The 21,666-nt window shown below is 36.2% G+C and overlaps 1 protein-coding gene across 5 annotated transcripts in view; it reads left to right on the top strand.

The window, feature by feature from the left end:
• The window catches only part of LOC140058703 (ubiquitin-like modifier-activating enzyme 1), a 32,819-nt gene extending 12,957 nt beyond the window's left edge, over nucleotides 1–19,862 (top strand). For 2 of the 5 annotated variants that reach the window (XM_072104417.1, XM_072104416.1), the window contains exons 9-24: nucleotides 187–333; nucleotides 3,660–3,836; nucleotides 4,180–4,287; nucleotides 4,701–4,781; nucleotides 5,609–5,764; nucleotides 8,201–8,366; nucleotides 9,516–9,777; nucleotides 10,206–10,254; nucleotides 10,986–11,132; nucleotides 12,402–12,476; nucleotides 12,855–12,990; nucleotides 13,274–13,419; nucleotides 14,039–14,131; nucleotides 14,766–14,957; nucleotides 16,498–16,697; nucleotides 18,295–19,862. In XM_072104417.1, the coding sequence (XP_071960518.1) occupies nucleotides 187–333; nucleotides 3,660–3,836; nucleotides 4,180–4,287; nucleotides 4,701–4,781; nucleotides 5,609–5,764; nucleotides 8,201–8,366; nucleotides 9,516–9,777; nucleotides 10,206–10,254; nucleotides 10,986–11,132; nucleotides 12,402–12,476; nucleotides 12,855–12,990; nucleotides 13,274–13,419; nucleotides 14,039–14,131; nucleotides 14,766–14,957; nucleotides 16,498–16,697; nucleotides 18,295–18,430 (2,271 nt within the window). In that variant the 3' untranslated portion in view covers nucleotides 18,431–19,862. The remainder of the gene's footprint in view (nucleotides 1–186; nucleotides 334–3,659; nucleotides 3,837–4,179; nucleotides 4,288–4,700; nucleotides 4,782–5,608; nucleotides 5,765–8,200; nucleotides 8,367–9,515; nucleotides 9,778–10,205; nucleotides 10,255–10,985; nucleotides 11,133–12,401; nucleotides 12,477–12,854; nucleotides 12,991–13,273; nucleotides 13,420–14,038; nucleotides 14,132–14,765; nucleotides 14,958–16,497; nucleotides 16,698–18,294) is intronic. The other 3 variants (XR_011847042.1, XR_011847043.1, XM_072104418.1) reach the window with 3 other exon arrangements.
• Nucleotides 19,863–21,666: the final 1,804 nt, after the last annotated feature.

The raw sequence follows: 21,666 nt of genomic DNA, 5'->3' as shown, positions 1-21,666 counted from the left end.
TGTATACATATCTTAAAAAGTAATTACTGCATCAACTGCAGTAGAAAATAATATTAGTATGACCCCTAATGTCAGCCCTAACTTCTAACCATTGAATAGCCTTATAGGAATAAAGAATAATGTAATATTGTGTACAAAAATTCATATTGACTGAATAAACCTTTTTTTTTTTTTTTTTGGATCTAGAAATCTATAAAACAATCTCTTGATGAACCAGAGTTTTTGCTAACAGACTTTGGCAAGTTTGACCGCCCAGGTCAACTTCACATAGGTTTTCAAGCCCTGCATGAATTCATTAAAACAAAAGGTGCTATTCCAAGACCTCGAAATAAAGTAAGTAAAAAAGTATATTTAAATTTGTTTTGGTGCAGGAAAAATTAAGCAACATTATTTTTAGATCTTAAGGTAAGCTTATGTTAACTGTTTCGATATAAGCTCCCCAAGCCACTAAGAGGTGCGGAAAAAATGTAGATGGTAAGAGTAACCATGACCAGTAGCGATAAGGCGTCATCTACAAATTATTTCAGACCACAAATCAGCGTCCAGACGCGTTTTCTATTGTTTACCCAAAAACGCGTCTCAAAACCCGTCTGATTTGGCTGCGTCTAGACGCCAATATGCATGTTCGACTATGGCCCCGCCCCTATATACGGCTGACTGCACATTGTTATACTGTGTACTGGTGTTAAACGCGCTACATACAAGTGAATTCATTGAGAGCGTGATATTAAATTATTATTTACAACCGGCAGTAAGACAAACAAATCAGTACAGGTATACCCTTTTACCGCCGACAGAGTATGTAAAGCGCAAATTTTCGTTTCTATTTATTCGCGACCTTTTATTTTTGCGATTTTATTTTTCTTGTGGTAAAGAGTGAATTTACCACATGCAAAAACGTTAAAGTTAACTTTTGGAACATGGAATCACTCAAACTATTGACCTACAGTACAGAAAGAAAATACTGCAACTTTACCTACGAAGTAGCTTTGTAGGCTACGTTGTTGGCTTCGTAGGTTCCATTGTTTGGCTTCGTAACCTCAATAAACAACTTTCAATGAACTACATTCTGAACTTCGTAGGGAGTTCGTAACCTAAATAAACAACCCTACGATGTTCTTAGTGAAGTAAGGTGTGAAATTAATGTGTTAAATTTAACTGGCGGAGGACCAAGTTGTAAATATAATATAATATTTTTTAATCGTAATCGTTTCCTTCGTGCGTGTTTACCTACTCAACGGCGAATATAAATATAAGTTTCCCACGATGTAAACGTAGAGACACGCGATCCAACACAGGTGAACCTCAACGAACAGGCCAACTAATAAACATATTATAGCGAACGTCCAGTCCATCCAGAACGATGCCGAGAAAAAAAGATCGTAAACATTCATTCTAAATATAGTATCAGAACGTTTTCAGTCGGTCGCTCAACATTTTGCTCAAAAAGACTGCCGACAGAAGACCGTAATAAATACAGACCTAGTTTTTTTGGTCACATGGCATGAAACGCGATACTCTGGTGGCTGCCGTCTGACGACGATAAAACTGTAATTAAGATAGTGTACCTGGATTTTGTGTCACATGACATGAAACATAATACTCTCTCTCTAGCTCTAAACTGCTCACATGTTTTTTCCCCTCCAAATTCTGGTCGAGCCTTTTTCTTTACACATGTCGTAATCATTTTAAACGGCCTAGGCCCTAGGCCTATGTTAAATCTTAATATGGAATATATATTTATTTTCATATCCTAGCCTAGGCGTCATTGTTTTTATAATTCGCTAACCCAAGGTAGGAGCGTTAAATAATTTATAGGCCTAGTGTAGGCCGCCGAAACTAGGCTAGCCTAGGCTTTCTTTCTCTCTGCATGAGCTGAGGTCCACAGGCCCGATGTCCTCTCATCGGCAAATTTCCGTCCAAATTAGGATAACCTAGGCCTAGTCTCAGATTTGTTGGTTCTGTGAAATGATACCAATGTTGTTTCACCATACAAGCAATACAGACGGGTTTTAATCACTCAGACGCGTTTTCTATTGTTTTACCTACTAACAGCGAAGACGGGTTTTAATCACACAGACGCGTCTTCGGCGCGATTGGGTAGCTCATGAATATTCATAATAGATTGTTAATGAGGTTCAGCATTGGACAGACGCGTCTGATGGGTTGCAAGTTTTCAGACGCGTCTCTGTGGTCTGAAATAATTTGTAGATGACGCCTAAGTTTGATGTTGCCATAGCGCCCACACATAATGGCACCTTTTTAACTATGAATCATGTTGTTCACGCGTTATATGGTAACCAACTAACCGACCGTAATGACAAATTACAATCAGTTTCGAAATAAGCTCTCACTCATTGATTAAAACCTTACACAGGTACACAGGGATGTCACCAGCTTTTTGGAGTGCCGGTCGGGTTTAACCCCCCCCCCCCCCCCCCCTCCGGGGGTATCCCCCGGGGGGGGGGGGGGGGTTGACGTTATTTCAGCGAAACATAAAGAATTATGAAAATAAATAACAACAAATTGCGACCAAATAGGCCTAACCTTGTACCACCGGGGAGTCGCCGTTATTATTCGCGAAAACAAAAAAACGCTCACGAAATGAATAGCAATAGATCGCGTCAGGCTTAGACCTAGCCTTGTAGACACTACGACCACTAAGGCCTAGCCAAGGCTTAGATAGATGCCCCAAAACACAAAATCTGAATTCCACAAAAACGGGCGCTTCTTTATTTAGGCCTAATCCCTAATCAAATAATGTAGATAAATTATTAGCCTAGACCTTACTACGTGTTCTTTTGCGCGAGAGTTTTTTAGCGTATTCGCGAATTCCGGATTTTTTGTTTCACAACTGTGCGGCAAGCATGTAGTGCATGGCCGGCAAGAACAGAGACACGTGTTTATGGGTTAACTGAAGTTCAGCAACCTGAAGTTATCCCAGGGACATGTAATTATTGTACCATGCTCGGCGATCATAAACGAACGAACTTGCCCGGTCTCACTGAACCATGCGCATGTTTTTTTTTGTTTTTTTTAATAGTTCGTAGAGTACAAAAATGTAAAACTTTAACATAATATAATTAAAGCAGGGTGACAAAACATTCAGCAATTAAAAATGATTTTGTTTGGGTCTATGTAGTTATACATTTTTAATTACTGCGTACTTGTTTGTATTCTTAATCTGTGCAAAATAAAACGCTTGAATGGTCGCTATGTGAACTTTAAACTTGTACACTGTGCTGTGTAGCATGTTGTTCGCCATGACTCACAAGCTGTAACAATGAATACCAGGGCAGGGTAGGCCTGGTATTGTGTTACAAATAAAGTAACGTACGTAACCACGGGAACATTTGCTGTAGTCTTTTGTCTTATCTATATGAGGCTAGCTTGTCTGTTATTAACGATGTGCTAGGTAAAATGTTTTAGTACGAATTTTAGTTAGGCCTAGGCCTAAGAAATATCGTAATGATTAATAAATAATAGTGGTGGTCGGCAGCCTGTAAATCCTGGTCGGAAATGTTGAGTGCTGGTCGGGGCCGACCAGCGCCGACCAGCGTGGTGACATCCCTGGGTACATAATGACAATTCTCTTTATTGCAAAACCTTTTATTGTAAATATTCTTAAATGAAAATAACTTATTTGAATATCTCAACAGGAGGATGCAGCTGCCATGGTTGCCATAGCAAAGGAAATAAACAACAAAGCAGCAGAAGGTGCTAAACAAGAGTCTGTTGATGAGAGTCTAATTACACAATTAGCCTACAATGCTACAGGCGATATATGCCCGATGCAAGCCTTCATTGGTGGTGCCACTGCGCAAGAAGTTCTCAAGGTTCCTACAATAACTACCTTCAGTTTTTTTTTTTCATTTATTCTCTAAAGTTTGACGAGATAGTATAATTAATATTAGATTTCATATGTGTACAAAGCGCCCAAACTCGCTAATTACAGGATGGATAAATTATTTTATAATGTATCATGCTTATAAACTAAATCTCATTTGAGGAGTAGAGTTGAAAGAGTTGTTAGTTACAACCCTGGCACTAGGTCAGGATGGAACCCTAGACCTTAGAATTGGAAGCAAGTACGTTAACTACCAAGCTACAGCTCCATTACTCCATTTAGAAAGTGTTTTCAGGGTGAATAAATAATCATGTTTTAAATTGATTCGGCAGGCATGTAGCGGTAAATTTAACCCTATAAAACAGTGGATGTACTTCGATGCTTTGGAATGCCATCAGGAAGACGGAACTGACCATCTAACTGAGCAAGAATGTCAACCAGTAAGTAGGACTAGTAATTTAGTCTTATTTTTAACTTGATAATGGGGTTTTCCAAGGCAGAATCACAAGACATTGTGTTATCTAGTAGACACTAGGAAAAATACTATAGAGTTACTAATCCTCTATCAAATTTCTCATGTAAAAAGTTGAGGGCATATGTTTCCATGTGTGGCGTAAGAATAGTTTTTTTTTAAGACTTTGTTATCAAAGTTACCTCCAGACTTCTTTTAAAGCTGTAAAAGATAAAATGAATACATTGCACTGCTCTGTTTGATGGCATTTATTAATTAATGAATGCCATTCGTGTGAACATCTTGGTGTTCAGGTCAGTCTTGTGCCGTATGTGTGAACATGGTCTACCATGTTTCGATTTGTTCTTTATTTAATAATTTGTAAATATGTGTTTTCTACAGAAAGGTAGCCGATATGATGGACAGATTGCTGTGTTTGGGGACAGTTTTCAAAGGAAGCTAGAAAGTTTAAAATACTTTATTGTAAGTTATGATATTGAAAGACAATTTGTATCATTATTAATTCTATTATATTTCCAATTACTCCTCTCAATTCATTGACAAAGACACATACCAGGTCAGAGGACCTAAAAAAAATAAGACTATGTCCCTAGACAATTTTTTAACTGGACACTACTGTAAAACCAGAAACTTTTGTGCACATAAAAATTTCTTGAATTTCAATCGCCGAAATTTGAAAAAGTTTCATGCAGCAATTAAATTTTATTGAGTACGCAAAAGAAAGTACTACAATTCATTCCAGAACATGCGCGCCTACTACTGATAGACTGACTGGTTAGTTTGCTTTATCGCGTATTGTTGGTAAAGACAAAGGACGATGCATTTCTGTGAGAATACAGTACCGTACAATAATGCCTGGACATTGGAATTGTGTCAAATAATTACAAGTTAATAATATACAATAGCTTTAACACGAACGTCGCCGCACACCTGATGGTTGACATGATTTTTTTATTAATTTTACTATAATGCATTGTAACACAAAGGTTGTGTCCACGATGGATTGACACGCTCTTGTTACAGTATTTATTTTTACTTTATTTTTCAATTCGCAAATGGTTCTGGTTTTACAGCATTTATATTAGCACCCTCAATTTTTAGTCGCGTGGACGCGACTCTATAGTTCGCTATGACGGTCTGTCGGTCCTGTCTGTCGGTCTGGTATCGCTATGAGTTTTAGCACGCGACTTAATGGCTGTTGGCCTTGCTTGATAGAAATTCTGTAATCGTTTGTTTTATAGAATATTTGAACATTTAAAAGTGACAATGTGTGTTTTTTTTTTGTGTAGGTTGGTGCTGGTGCTATAGGTTGTGAGCTATTAAAGAGTTTCTCAATGGTTGGCGTAGGCTGTAGTCCAGAGGGGAGAGTAACAGTTACTGACATGGACATTATAGAAAAGTCCAACCTAAATAGACAGTTCTTGTTCCGACCTCATGATGTATCTGTAAGTATGCAAAAGGAATCCTCTATTAAGAGGAAACAAACAACAGAGTTTTCTTTAAATCAAGGCTGGTTGCCCTTTATTCTGCCTAATCGCGATGTCCCAGGGGACGGTGGGGTACTACTACTTTTTATTTTCTTGAATATAATGAAATAGTATGTTCTTTACACTCTTTGGACAACCTCCCAAGTATTGGAGCTATACAGTAGCAGTTATCATTCCAATCCAAAAATGCAATCCTGTCATCTTGCCATGGGTCAATCTTGACCTCTTGCAAGGGTTCAACCCTCACCTCTTGCCAGGTTTCAATCTTTATCTTTTGCCAGATTTCCGTCATGAACTTTTGCCAAGGTTCAATTCTGACCTTTTGCCAGGGTTCAATCCTCACCTTGCCAGGGTTCAATCTTGATCTCTTGCAAGAGTTCAATCAACTCGTGCCGGGGCAATCCTGAACTTTTGCTTTTTTGACAAGGTTCAATCATTACTTTTGCCAGGGTTCAATTCTAACCTGTTGCCAGTGTTTAATACTGACCTTTTGTCAAGGTTTAATTCTGACTTTGAATGATGGCTAAAATTCTTTCAGGGTTAAATCAAATTATTAAGACACCTTCCCTACAATTTGTGACGTTTTGTAAAAATAATACATATATATTACTTTTATAACACTTTGACTGCCAAACACAAAGATCTTCGTGTTTGGAAACACACCGCTTGACTGCCAAACACGAAGATCTTCGTGTTTCGCGTTTTTTTACGAAATCCGGTAGATAGGTTAATTATTGGTATATACTATAAATATGGACACTATATTCGGTCTGGACCGTCAATATTTTACTATTTGAAAGTAACTAATCTGGTTACGAACCACGGTCAAAATGGTACCTGTTGAAATAACATACACCACGCATAACAGTAGCGCGTAAAGCGATGGCTTGGCGCATTGTGTATCGGTCGCGCGCTAGACTATGCTGCCGAAGCATTATAAAAGGTGTTGTGGATTGGCATGTTTGTTTGTCATTTGAATAAAAAATAATGGAGTCATTTTCAATATGAAGTCTTTAATTTTATTATTGTATGTATACTCTAATTGTTTTGGTGTTTTACTGAAAGTGACAGAGTTTCACACAACAAACTTTTTTGAAAATGGTGAAGATATTATCATCAGTTTACTAGCTAGGCTTGTAGTAGTAGTACTAGGCCTAGGCTAGTCGTAAAACGATTTAGGCCTGGTTAACTAGACCTGGTGTCTTTACTATGTGGATTTTGGCTAAACATTGATGTAAGATTTATGATTTATAACATGTAATACATTTTTCGATAGTGATAACTTGTTTTTATAGGCCTATCGGTGCCGTGTAAGTAACCTTTTCGTTGTTTGTTGATCTCACCGGGCGATATTTTCATATTGTGATGACTTACAAAAAATCGCGAATATCTCGACTTTCTTGCGCGAAACTACGAAAAACTCAAAAAGTGGGTTACTTTTATTTTACTATTACGATTTACATATTGCGATTTGAAAATCGTTCTTGGTACCATTGTAAAGCTAAAATCTTTATGATTATTTTAGTCTAAATTACCTATAAATCAGATTACATACATAGTTTCAATCAGCTTAAATAAAAACATCGAATTGGGCTAAAAACGCTGGTGGTGGCAGTTTCTAACTGGAAAAACCTCTGGCAGTCAAAGTGTTAAAAACCTTAAACCAGGTCATTCCTTGTCTTAAATGTACGTTTTATGGTAAATTATGATAAAAAGTGAGAAACAATGCACTACGACTACTCGCGGCGACTGACCTCTCGTGGACGGTCTTTAGGCCTAGCCTAGCTAGGCTTAGTTTTGTAGGCCTAGCTTGTAAACATCGGTAACGTACGAACATCGTACGCTAGCTATATACCGAACCTGACGTTGTATAGTTGCTGCATTAATTTTCTTTCTATTTTTGCCAGACTCCGTTGATACAATTTGGGGAAAACCCGGTATTTTGGCTGAAAAGTCTTCCATTTGTTTTGGCCTCGCGATCGATCGAAAAGTGGGTGAATTACAGAAGAAAAACAGAAATATCAATCCGCGTGCAATGCATTTTGGGATTTATAGCGGGCCGCTATAATTATTAGAATCGACTTATTTTTCACATTTTTAACCATTTAAAGACGAAAAAAGTTATCGCAATAGGACCATATAGTATTATTTTTAGATTAAATATAGTTTGTGATCTTAAAATAGATCTAAAAAACGTAGGGAAGGTGTCTTTAATCTAGCAGACTACCGTTTACCCGGTTAAACTAAATCATGTTATTAAAAGACCAATACTGTAAGTATGGTTATCAATGATTTTCCATTTTTGTAAAGCTCAGTGTGAACAAGGGCTTAAGTGTTCAAAAGACAGTCAGACAGAAAAAGTTTTTACTAACTAAATTCATTATCTTTTTTTAGAAACCCAAATCTGATTGTGCCGCTAATGCAGCTAAGAAGATGAATCCATCCTTTAATATTATATCTCACCTAAACCGAGTCGGTCCCGAAACTGAACACATTTATAACGACGATTTCTTTGAGAGCTTAGATGGTGTTGCCAATGCATTGGATAATGTAGATGCCAGTAAGTTACTGTTACTAACGCTTACGTCCATTTTTACTCGGGGTACCCGAGTCTAGGACTCTCTGATCTTCTCCTCTTCCATCCGACACTATTGAGTAAAAAAAGTGCGATTTATAAAGTACTACTCCTCCCTTATTTCGTTGTAGTATTGAGCTAGGATTTGGCATGAATATACTACAGGAACATGTCCTCAAAGCTTTAGAGCCGGATTTTAAATTTCAAACCGGATGAAGCCGTTTTATATATGACGTCTTGAAGATGGTACCGTATAGCCGTATAAACTATTTGGTAAAGAGGTTATTGATGTTTATGTGACATCCCATCGCAGCTACTTTTGCTGTACCCCGAGTATCGCACATTCGTGCTTGTTTATTTTATGTCCCATCGCAAAGAGCTCTATCCGAATCAATGAGAAAAGTCAAGAGGTCGATGATCCAAAACCAGCTGGGTGAAAATTATATAAAATGATACGAAAAGAAAAATAAATAAAATAACGTCCATGCACACTTTGGCCAATAATCGCTCTGATTGGAGAAGTCTTAAGTGCACTATGTCGCAAGACGTTCACCATTCGTGTTGAGGCACATGGCCAATAGTAAATTATCACTGTTCTATATGTGGTAATCCCCCAGACACAGTTTTATCAAAGGCTCTAAATATTCAGTTTCCAAAAAAACTGGATAGGCCACCTTAAAGAAATATTGTCCCCCTGAAAAATAATTTTTACAATTCATTTTGTTGAATATGCCATTTTAATGTCATATAATAGTTATCTACTTTGACCAAAAATTAGATCCAAACCAAATTTTTTTACCTGAAAAAAACTGTAATTTGAAGCAAAAAATTGTCAAATTTGTTATAAATGAAAACATCATTTGTTTTTGTTTTTTGCTAAGGATTTATTAAAACTACAAACTAACCTATTAAAAGTCTGATTTAATAAATTTTCATTTTTAATGTTTTTGGGAGACAATACATTTTTAAATATGGTAATAAATAAAATATTAAATGTTAGCATTTGAATCTCCTCTGTTTTAATCATCTCTAAATTTAAGCCATTTTCATTCAGAAATAAAAGTATAGAAATGTGTGTAGTATGTAGTTCTGTGTGTAAAATTGCAATACTATAATACAAATTTCTTTTGAAAGGGTTGTACATGGACCGAAGGTGTGTATTCTACCGAAAATCCCTCTTAGAATCTGGAACTTTAGGAACAAAAGGCAACGTCCAAGTTGTGCTGCCCTCATTGACAGAATCGTACGCATCATCGCAAGATCCTCCAGAGAAGTCAATCCCGATATGCACGCTAAAAAACTTTCCCAATGCCATTGAGCACACACTTCAGTGGGCACGGGATGAATTTGAAGGACTATTTAAAAATCCATATGATAATGCACTTATGTATATTACGTAAGTAAAAAAAAGCACTTTTTATTATTTTGTGATTATTACTGTACCGACAATAATTATTATTATTTTATTTTTTTTTAAATCTGAAAACAGCAGAAACAAATCCGCCACTTACAGCAGGGTTAACAGAAACAAGGACAATAACTCAGAAACAAACTACGACGAAACAGAAATTTAAAACAGGAATTTAAAACGATGATTTTGGGATGGACCTTGACTAAACTATTATAAGAAAAACTTAATCTACTAAAGTAACATTATTTAAGTACATTAAGTACTAAAGTGAACACAGAGGAGAATGTTGTTTCTTAAATTGCGAGCGGGGACATGAATACCAAATTTCGAGATAAAATTGCAGTAAAAAATATAATAAAGAAATTTTAAAAAATATCTTTTTTTTAATATACAAACAATGTTCTTATATTTAGAGATCCAAAGTTTTTAGAAAGAACAATGAAGTTACCAGGAATGCAGCCTGTAAGTTTTCTAGTTGTATTATTTTTCATATTTTCAAGTTTTCATAAATCCTAGATAATGGAGAAAGAGACCATCAAATATGGTCAGATAAAGTATTCTATAAAAAAATGCACAAATTTCAAGACATTTACCCCCCAAAAAAATGATTTTCTTGTCTCTAACAATACAATTTATCAAATCCATACTGTTTTTTTTTTCAAATATGTCAAATATTTTATTTCACATCCAACCTATCCTAAGTTAAGATTATTATTATAACACACCTGATTGTATTCTTGCATTTTGATTGGTTAATTACGCATCACATGTAATTTAGAATTAGTGGTGATAATTGCGGCATAGTTTCCTGGTCTAGACTTGGTCGATGATTTACAGTAGATAAATTGAATCAAAGTTTATTTTATAACAGTAATGAATGTTCTTAATAACTCCGTTAACATGCTTGTCTCCCTGCAATCATAGGGTCCGGGGGTGCAATCCTGACCTACTGCCAGAGTTACTTCTCACAACTCTTTCATCTCCACTCCCTAAACCTCAAACCTACACGATAAATTAATTAATAGTTTATCCATCCTGTAATTGCCGAGTTACTCACTGTTGGATGCATATGAAATAAAAAAAGAACACTTGATAGCTCCTCATTAAATAGAGCAATTGTTCAACTCATGAAATATTCTCATCAACAAACTCGTGTAATGTTTTATAATTATTCATTATTTTATACTTCATAGTTGGATACATTAGATAGTGTGAAGAAAGCCTTATTAGATGAACGTCCTAATGACTTTAAGGATTGTGTACAGTGGGCTAGAAAATATTGGCAAGCACAATATCACAACCAAATTGCACAACTGCTGTACAACTTCCCGGCTGATCAGGTATATAATAACAGGGGAAAATTTCATTTTTAAATTTTGCTTAGCAATATTGCTAATCAAACTGATTTTTGAGTCGAGAAACATAGTTTTGTATTGTATTTTTTGCTACACAAATTTAAAAATCTGTAGCAAAAAGGTTGTTTTGTATAGCTTTTTGCTATGCTACACTGGCGAAATTATTCCCTGGATTATATCATCATTTAGCTTCTTTTTCTTCTATAAAATGTTTGATTTTTTTATGTGATCAACAGCTGAAAATTACAGCGACATAATGGCGTACCCTAAGCTGCACTAAATGTGCTTGACATTACAGTAGATGGGGAAGCAGCGCCATTTTTATCCTTGCAAAATAAAGTACAAGTGCAAGTTTTCGGTGACCTAGAAGTTTATATCCAAAATATTCTTCAGCTCCAACCATGGCAGGGCTGAGGTACTGGATGATCCTCTAATTGCTTCATTATGTCACTAATATAGGGCGGGGCCGGAATTTTAGGCTGCGAAATAAAATGTTTGCAGAATGCTGTTTTTGAACATTGGTACTACCCATTGTTTCAAAGAGACAGATTTCACTTACCGTACTGACGCGGGTATAAGCCCATACTCGGGTATAAGCCCACCCCCGACTTTTGACTAATTTTCATGAAAAATGAGGCACTCGGGTATAAGCCCACCCATTAATTCGAAGATCTACAGTGTGTGTCGTAATACATATTTTTGTATTTGGCGACGTCCATACACCGAATACACCTACAGTACCTTTGATCATAACCAAGCTAGGCTAATATACGCTAGGCCATATGAGACCTAGCGGTCCTGTTTTGTTTACACTCCATCGCGGTCGAAGATCGCTTCACACACGATGCTACATACAAGTCGCCAAAACGGAAAACCACTATTTGGTATCGGCTGCCATAAACAAGCTTATTAAATTTCTTTGGTACATTTCTATTTAACGAACATTGTATACTTGCTTTTCTGCTTGATAAATTCTTGTTCAATTGATGTTTAAAATAAGATATTCTACGATAAATTACACGAACTATAAGCTTAATTTTCAGACACTCTACGCCTCGTGTATTTAGAGGCAACGTCGTACACATGAGGGCGCTCACTCGCATTTTTGGATCCTCGGGTATAAGCCCACCCCCCAAACTTGACGTGATTTCATGTTCGAGGGGGGTGGGCTTATACCCGCGTCAGTACGGTAATTAATGCAGATTCTCTCCCATTAAGTACTTGTTTTATTTATATTTTTTTTTTATTACACAGGTGACAAGTTCTGGAGCGCCATTCTGGTCCGGACCAAAAAGATGTCCACATCCTCTTAATTTTGACTTTGATAATGTAAGTTTTACAATCAAGAAAAACCTAGAAAAATACTAATTTGTGGTCTACTATAAATTTATGGAAAGATAGGTCATTAGGTCTTTTTTAGTTTTTATTGTTTGATCAGTTGTTAGTTCCATGTTGATCACGAATGTAAAAATTGTTTTGATTGTGTTTTTTTTAACACAATTACCATTGTACTATGTATGAATGACTTAATAAATCGAATCTGAAGTCTGAACATAAGAGAAATATGTAATTTTTTAAGGGGTGGTGGAAAAGAGATTTCTAAAAACGATCTTATTTCTTGTCCATACCTTTCTTTTAGTTAACTAAAGAAAACCAATGGGTTTGTTAGTACAGTATATTACTATATAATAAATAATCCCCTTTTAGGAGATGCATATGGATTATGTGTGTGCTGCAGCGAACCTAAAAGCTGAGGTGTATGGCGTCAAGGGAAGTAGAGACAGGTCTTGCATTCAGAACATTATCAGCGAGATGACTATACCACCGTTTGTTCCTAAGTCAGGTAGGACAATTGCGGCATATCAAATACTATTTGTAGGAACTATACCTCCCACCAAGTTTGTAGACCCATTATATCATTGAGATGATTAAAGCCACTGTTTGTTCCCATTGTAAACTAAAGCTATAGCTTGCTAAATTGTGGTTTTTGACTCGTACATCTTAACGACTTTGTAGAATCATTAAAACCATTTCTGCTTCATTTATATGTAGTAGTGACATCATACCTGTTGCTTGCAGAACCTTTAACGATTAAAATGCATTATTTAATTTCTTGCTATTTTCAGGGATAAAAATTGATGTGACTGAAGCTGATGCAGAGGCTTCGGCCCAAGCCTCGGTAGAAGATGACAAATTGGAAACGGTTTTGAAGAATCTAGCAGAACCTGGCACATTTAGTAATCTTAAACTCACACCACTAGACTTCGAAAAGGTTTGTATAAGCGGATTTCTTTATTTAAAAAAAAAGTGTCTTACCATTTACAGTAGAATTTTTTATTTTACGTTCCCTGGGTAGTATGCATAATAACCGATGATGTCATCATTTTTAGTAATTTAATACACAGTGTGTTGTTTTCTGACATTGAGAGCACAATTAACAACAAAGCCATGGCTGCAAGTACAGTAGGCAAACACGGCAGCATTTTTTAGCTACTGCATGTAGAAAAAACTACCGTCAAATTCAGGTCAACCGGGATTTTACGAATCACATGATTTACAATTACATACATCTTTCAGACCCACACCATATAGGAGAGAAGAATTTGGTATCGGTGGTAACATAAAAAAACAATCCAATCTGCTAGCCTATGCTAAAGCATTGCTGTCAAACAAACAAAAAACAATTTGAACACCATTGTGACCATAAATAAATATCAACGAAACATACGTAGAGAACATATAAATTATATGCACATTCTGATCCTTCTTGAAAAGTAATTTTTGAGGAATAATTTACAATTAGCAAAAAAAAAATATGTTGATGGATTTTATCTGTTTTTTATTTTATCAACATCCAATTGTTTTAACCTCACCAATTTTTCTTATCTTAGGACGACGATACAAATTTTCACATGGATTTTATTGTGGCTGCCTCAAATCTACGAGCTGAAAACTATGAAATTCCTCCAGCAGATAGACATAAGGTAAGGAACTCACTATCTACTATTTGTAGTATTATGTTTTCTACAGCGTGTTGGATGTTGGACTTGTGTTCGAATCCAATGCTCGCAGCATTGCTTGTGTGCTTAAGCAAAGCACTTTACTGACATTTGTCTCTCCACCCAAGTGTACAAATAAGTACCTGGTAGGGTCAAAACACAACTGCGCTGATTAATACAGCTTACTATTATTAACAGTTATTAGGGCTTGATCATCTCATAGTGCAATTTACCAGCTCATTTAGTTGATTATTTTCAGGGCTTGAATATTTTTTATTTGAATTAATAGACAGCTGAGCTAGTTCATTGTAAGTTCTGCTAGTACACTGGCTTACAGTGTGAGTGGCATTAAATAAACTTAAAACTGTAGTGTGGTGTCACTAAGTACTTTGTAAGTAAGTACTAAGGTAAACTAGCCCAGAGCATTAACTAGACATTGTACGTAAACGTGCTAAACAGAGCCTTGCAGATACATGGATCTCTGAACTGGCAACTCTTCTAAAAAACACAATCTTGGGGTAGAGTCCAAGATTCACTCACTTTTTTTAATTTTTTTAAAAAAAAATGATGATGAATGTAATTTTCACTATTACCAATGATGAATATCTAATTTTAACAGAGTAAACTAATTGCCGGGAAGATTATTCCAGCTATTGCCACGACCACTGCGATGGTGGTCGGGTTAGTGTGCTTGGAACTGTACAAGATGGCCAATGGTAACAAGAAGTTGGAAAGCTACAAGAATGGCTTTGCCAACCTAGCTCTTCCGCTCTTTGCATTCTCTGAACCAATTTCAGCACCAAAGCAAGAGGTGAGTACTATGTTAAAGCATTTTATCTTTCTAACTTTATGGATGTAAAATGAAAATGTAGTCATCTATCCAGTGGCTTAATCAGTGGATGTCCAAGAGCTTGTTTAGAAAGCTTCTAGCTGCATACTTGGCTGTCTATCCATTGGCTTAATCATTGGAGGTCCAAGAGCTTGTATAGAAAGCTTCTATTGGCACATCTTTGCATTCTTTGCAACATCTATCCAGTGGCTTAATCAGTGGATGTCCAAGAGCTTGTTTAGAAAGCTTCTATTGGCACATCTTTGCATTCTTTGCAACATCTATCCAGTGGCTTAATCAGTGGATGTCCAAGAGCTTGTTTAGAAAGCTTCCAGCTGCATACTTTGCCGTCTATCCATATCCAGTAGCTTAATCAGTGGAAGTCCAAGAGCTTGTTTAGAAAGCTTCCAGCTGCATACTTTGCCGTCTATCCATATTCAGTAGCTTAATCAGTGGAAGTCCAAGAGCTTGTTTAGGAAGCTTCTATTGGCACGTCTTTGCATTCTTTCCAACATCTATCCAGTGGCTTAATCAGTGGATGTCCAAGAGCTTGTTTAGAAAGCTTCCAGCTGCATACTTTGCCGTCTATCCATATTCAGTAGCTTAATCAGTGGAAGTCCAAGTGGAAGTCTTGGTGTATGGTGCTACCTACAATGATGTTCATATTGGAGATCAAGAAGTAAAATACAGAATCAATTCAGCCAAAGGAGCATTTGCAGAGAATAGGGCATTGCTTACCAACAGAACGATCCACCTACAAACAAGAATGATGTTTCTTAATGGTCTAGTTAGGAGTAGACTCACCTATGGTTGCCATGCTTGGAGGGCAACAGGAAGTGAAATGTCCAAACTTAGCACAACATACAAAACCTTCCTAAGAAGAATGCTAGTGAATGGCTTTCAAAGAGTCTGCCCACCAAACTATGTAGACATATCCTCAGATGAAGAAACAGATGAAAACTATATAGACTGGCGTTACGTAATTGATAATGACGATCTCTACAAAATTACTGGCTGTCAACCGCTAGAAGAATATGTCTACAAGCAACAATTCAACTGGATCGGACATGTAATTAGAAAAGAAAATGAAGATCCTACAAAAATTCTTACTTTTCACACAACACAAAGTAAACGAAGAGGTCGGAAGATACCATCAGTACTTGATAGAGTTGTACAACAAAGTCAACTTACTAGATGCAACTTCATTAGAGCCTGCTTCAACAGAAATTTATAATTCCCAGCAATGTTTTAACTGTATATATGAACTGTTATATAAGTTGTTTTGTGACTGTGTAATTTGGTAGTAGTCACTCTCATACTGTAGGCCTACATTTAAAAGTAACACATCCAAATGCCAACTTTAAGTCAATGGCTACCAGATGTCTCTGTGAGACGGTTATTTGAATCAGTACCAGTACCAGTACCAAGAGCTTGTTTAGGAAGCTTCTATTGGCACGTCTTTGCACATTTTGCAACATCTCTCCAGTGACTTAATCAGTGCAGTTTTTTTGTGTTTTTTTAGTATTATGACAAATCATTCACACTGTGGGATCGCTTTGAAATAGACGGTAGAAAAGAAGGTGGAGAGATGACACTGCAACAACTTATGGACTACTTTAAAGATGAAGAAAAACTCGAAATAACAATGTTATCTCAGGGAGTTTGTATGATCTATTCATTCTTCATGTCACCAGCAAAACGAAAGGACCGTCTTGGAATGAAGTAAGTATTTATTAATTTTATGTTTTTGTTTGTATATTTTTGTGTCTGCAGTTTAAATTGGAAGAAACTGTAATAGTCAGCCGACCTTTTTAGCTACTACGATCTACATATTTGGGGGTCAAATTAAAGTCAACCTGGATTTTACGAATCCCATGTTTTGCGTACGTCTTTCGGTCCCGTACCGTACGTAAAATGTATGTTCTCAGGGCTCGAAATTTACTTTTTTTTCGACTAGCAAACTTTGCTAGTTGTAAAAAAATTAACTAGCAAAATCAGCAGCATATCTAGCAATCACAATTTTTTTTCGCTAAAATAGTTAAATTCTACACAAATCTGAATTTATTTAGGTGTAGACCTAGCTTTTAGGTGTAGGCCTAGCTAGCTAGGCAAAGCTGTAGTAGTAGTAGTACCCTTTTCAGCCAAATTAAAAAAAGATCAAGACATGCTTTCATGCTAGCCAAATCAAGGGCGTTTCGGCCTATGGACGATTCGTCCCACTTTTGTTTAGGTCGAAACATCAAACTTTTAAAATTTGAAGCGGAACAAAATTGACTAGGCCTATGTATAAAATATTATTGCCGATGAAAAAACTGAGTTTTATATTGTTTATATCCAGACGTAATTAAAACATTAAATTTAATTGCCACCGAGCGAAATTGGTAGGCCCTAAACTAATCCGTCCAAGCTACGCCCGCCTCACTCCGCCGACTCTCGCGCTCCACTCGTCTCTATCCAGGAAATTCCCTATAGCACGAGAGGCATGATGTTGGAATAATAGTGGGCTGATCAATAGTTTGAAAACAGCTTACGGCATTTCTTAAGTGAATTTTTATTCAACTTATTATTCTTTGATGAATCCTTTGCCCATTGCTGTGTAAATCAGTAATTAAAGTTGTGATGCGAAAGTGTGTGTAATTTAATTCCACAGGTAAACAATAGGCACAAGAAAATCCATCGCACAAACAACAGGACCTCGTGGTGTGCCGAGGAGACGTTCTTCTCAAGCGCGAGATCATAAACAAAATTGGAAGAGTCCATTAAGTGGGGGGTGTTTACTTTTTACGAATCTATTAAATACGCGCTTCGACCACTGTGTAGGCAAAATATTTATTTCGTTAAATCCCTAAATTGATAATCGCGTATTCTGTAATCACGTGACTGATGATGTAATCCTTAGCGACGTACTAAATGCTCATGCTTTTGTGTTGGGGGAAAAGCTTGCTGTTTATAATGCACATCGTTAACAACTATGCTACCACATGATTCACAGTGCTATTCGCGTTTCCTTGACGTAAATTGGCGGCGTGTAAATGAAACAATTGTTTTCACCAAATTGGTTCCTATTAGCCGTTGTCGACATAGCGATTGGCGACTAGCGTGGCTAAGCTAAAAAGTACGTATTTTTTCAAAAATTACAATAGCAAACATTTGCTAGTTTTGAAATTTTCAACTAGCAATTATGAAGAATCTACTAGCAAAATGCTAGTTTGCTAGCGTGAATTTCGAGCCCTGGTTCTACTGTTGTTTAGTAATGTTCTGACTTTATGAAAATATAACGATATATAAATGAACATTTTAATCTTGTTTCTATTTTTAGAATTTCTGAGGTAGTTGCAAAAGTATCAAAGAAGAAAATCCCAAAACATGTACGACATCTGGTTCTGGAACTATGTTGCAACGATACAGACGACGAAGATGTTGAGGTCCCGTATGTACGCTACACGTTCCGCTAATCATGAGTAAACGTAACTGTGTTCAGACGCAACACGTTATTCATGACTAAGGTTTCTAGCAGTGAAATACATTTTGTTGTAAAATCTAGGGAGATATTCCAAGTAATGTACGGTGTAGTGCATTATGTCATGCTTTAGGGTCAATGACCTTTGCAAGTACAGCAAGATAGACAGAAATGTGATATGTTTTAAAAGTCTATCAAATAGATTTAACACCTAGCTTTATATACTCTTGAATAACATATTGCGTCTGAACATAGCTTAGTTGTGAACTGAGAATGTACAAACGTTTCCTACCCTTGCACGCTTTTCTAGAAAACAAGAATGAAAACACGAGTTTAGATTTATCTTATGGGATAAAGGTACTTTTTGTTTGTGCTGATATACGTAGTGTAAGTGAGGAAGTCCTAGAAATCATATGTACAACATGTAAAACTCCACAATCCCTCATTTCGTTTGTGTTATTTATTTTTGCATTCATTCATGATTATTTTAGAAATCAAATAAAACAATTCTAAGTCTGAGTAACCTGGGGTAATTATCCCGATATGATCTGTAATATTCTAATGTTAATCTTGATTATTCTACTGAAATTTTATTGAAGCTGGATAGAAAATTTGTAATAATTATACTGAAATATGCCATCTATAATTAGCCATACAATAATTAAGGGTGTTACTAAAATGAGGACATTTTTATCGGGTTTGCTCAGTTCATTGTATGAGATGTGTTACTTGTGTCGACCTGCTTGACGGATATTTCGCACAGTCATGTCTTCATTATTCACACAATACTTTAATAATAATAATGAAGAATTGTTTGTAATTCTAGTGCTAGACCATGTATACATAATGGATAATTAGTGCTATGAGTAAAATATTGATGAAAACCGCCTACAAAATCTGGTTTCTGTCACTGATGGCATTGCTATGTATAGACATCTAGCTAGGTACAGTGTATTGCATACGATACCTTGACATCTAGGCATTAGACTGTGCAGTGTCTGATGCTATTTATAGACATCTAGCCGTTATCGAGACTGTGACAGTGTCTGATGATGTTATTTATAGATATCTAGCAAAGCATTGCAGCTGATACCTTAGCTATTTATAGACACCTAGGCATTAGTCGGTGTCTAATGCTATTTATAGACATCTGGCTAGTTATATTGCAGCTGGTATCTTGAGCTATTTATAGGCATTAGGCCGTGTCTAATGCTATTTATAGACATCTAGCCAGGTATATTGCAGCTGATACCTTACTATTTATAGACATCTAGGCATTAGACTGCGGCCGTGTCTGATGCTATGACATCTAGGTCAGCTAATTAGACTGCGACAGTAATGTCTGGCATAGCTATTTATACTTCAATACCGATGCTCTTTGTCAATGTATGTCTGCTTTGTCTTGTATTAAAATGAATTGTTGAAAATGGGTGCGTTTACGTCTATTGTTTTTGTGGTGTGCCTGTTAACAAAAACGACAGAAAGTACCCCTCCCCCGCAAAAGAAAAATAATAATAAAACAAGCACGAATGTGCGATACTCGGGGTACAGCAAAAGAAGCTGTAATGACGTCATAAGACGGGACGACGTCACATACACATCAAAATCAGCTACCAAATACGGCAATTGTGTTCATTGAAAATACTCTATAAATTGCATATTTGTATTGTGATAATAATAATAGTAAGAAACAAAGATAATTTTACTCAGCGTATAAATCGTGTTACTTCATTAATTAATATTAATTAATACTCTTGAGTAAGGTTGTAAGAAAAATGAGATTTACATAAACAAGGCCAACAGCCATAAGTCGCGTGCTAAAACGCATAGTGATACCGGACCGACAGACAGACCGACCGACATAGTGAACTATATGTTTACATTTATATATATAAGTATATAATTTTCTTACATGGCTTCCCAACATACAAGTTTTCAATTGGATTTTTGTTTCCAATTGATCGATACTTTCTTGGGTTTTTTTGCCTCTTTCATTTTTTTATATAACTGAATCATCTTTTTTTTATACATTATGATTTTCTGTATTATATTTCTAAAAAAAAAAAAATATTTATATATCAAATATCAGAAATTATGTTTTACTCAAATATGAATGAAAGAAATAAATGTTTATTTGATTTGATATAGAATCGCGTCCACGCGACTAAAAAGACTATATTGCTTTTAAAATGTTTTCAATGCGATTGATAAACGTTTTAAGTTGATAAATTCAACACGGAAAAATTAAAAAAAGAACAGAACAGATTAAGCTCGATAAAACGATACGGTAGCCTACCTTTACTTTACTTAAGCGTGGTTCCCACTAGCGACGCAACACAAGGACGTAACGCAACGCAAGTGAATTGACCAATCACAAGCGATGGCTTATTCGCCTGTGATTGCTAACTGTCTATAACTTCGCTTGTCATTGGTTAAAACGCTTGCGTTGCGTTTACGTCCTTGCGTTACGTTCTAGTGGGAACCAAGCTTTATTCGCTTGTGATATAACTTCGCTTGTCATTGGTTAAAACGGTTGCGTTGCGTTTAATCCGATGCTCTTCGCCGCGTGAGGGCCAGACGTGCAGGTGTCACATGGAATGGTGCAAGCAAAAACATTCAAACAATTCGGAATAAACAATCTCTTCTGATTACGATCATTGGTATACTACTTTAAAACACAACATAAACGACAACAACGTATCTATATCCCGGTGGAGCTACATAACTTCGGTTCATGGTAAGTGTAGCATAATTTATGCAATCATTATTGTATGCAACAATATTATGATAATGTGAATTTGAATCTACCAGTTTGGTTACTGGTATTCATTGTCCAACTGGGGCGAGTCTTACAGTTGAGTGCTAATGTTCGGTCTAAACCATTGTTTGTAGGCCTACATCATTTCTTATACTGTACTAACACCGGTTCGTTTAATCATCAAATATTTTTACCACACCGTTTTTTCTCCTATTTTTTTTAATGCCACTCAGCTATTTACACATGTGTACAAAAGAATAGGTATTATCTATCCCTTACCCTCCAGCCCCCCACCCACCGATAAGAAAGTTTTATTTTCAACAAATCCCAAAAATGGTGACATTATAGATCGATAATTTTTTAGAATGTATGAACAATAGAAATTAATAAACAGCTACTTTAACACGTTTTGTTTTGTGATACCAGAAAAAACAACAATTATCATTATCGTTTTTAATTTAATTCAATAAACT

This window comes from Antedon mediterranea, chromosome 9 (assembly GCF_964355755.1).
Source record: "Antedon mediterranea chromosome 9, ecAntMedi1.1, whole genome shotgun sequence".
Taxonomy (NCBI): domain Eukaryota; kingdom Metazoa; phylum Echinodermata; class Crinoidea; order Comatulida; family Antedonidae; genus Antedon; species Antedon mediterranea.
Note: the sequence above shows the minus strand (reverse complement) of the source record. Positions and strands in the feature narration are given on the sequence as shown.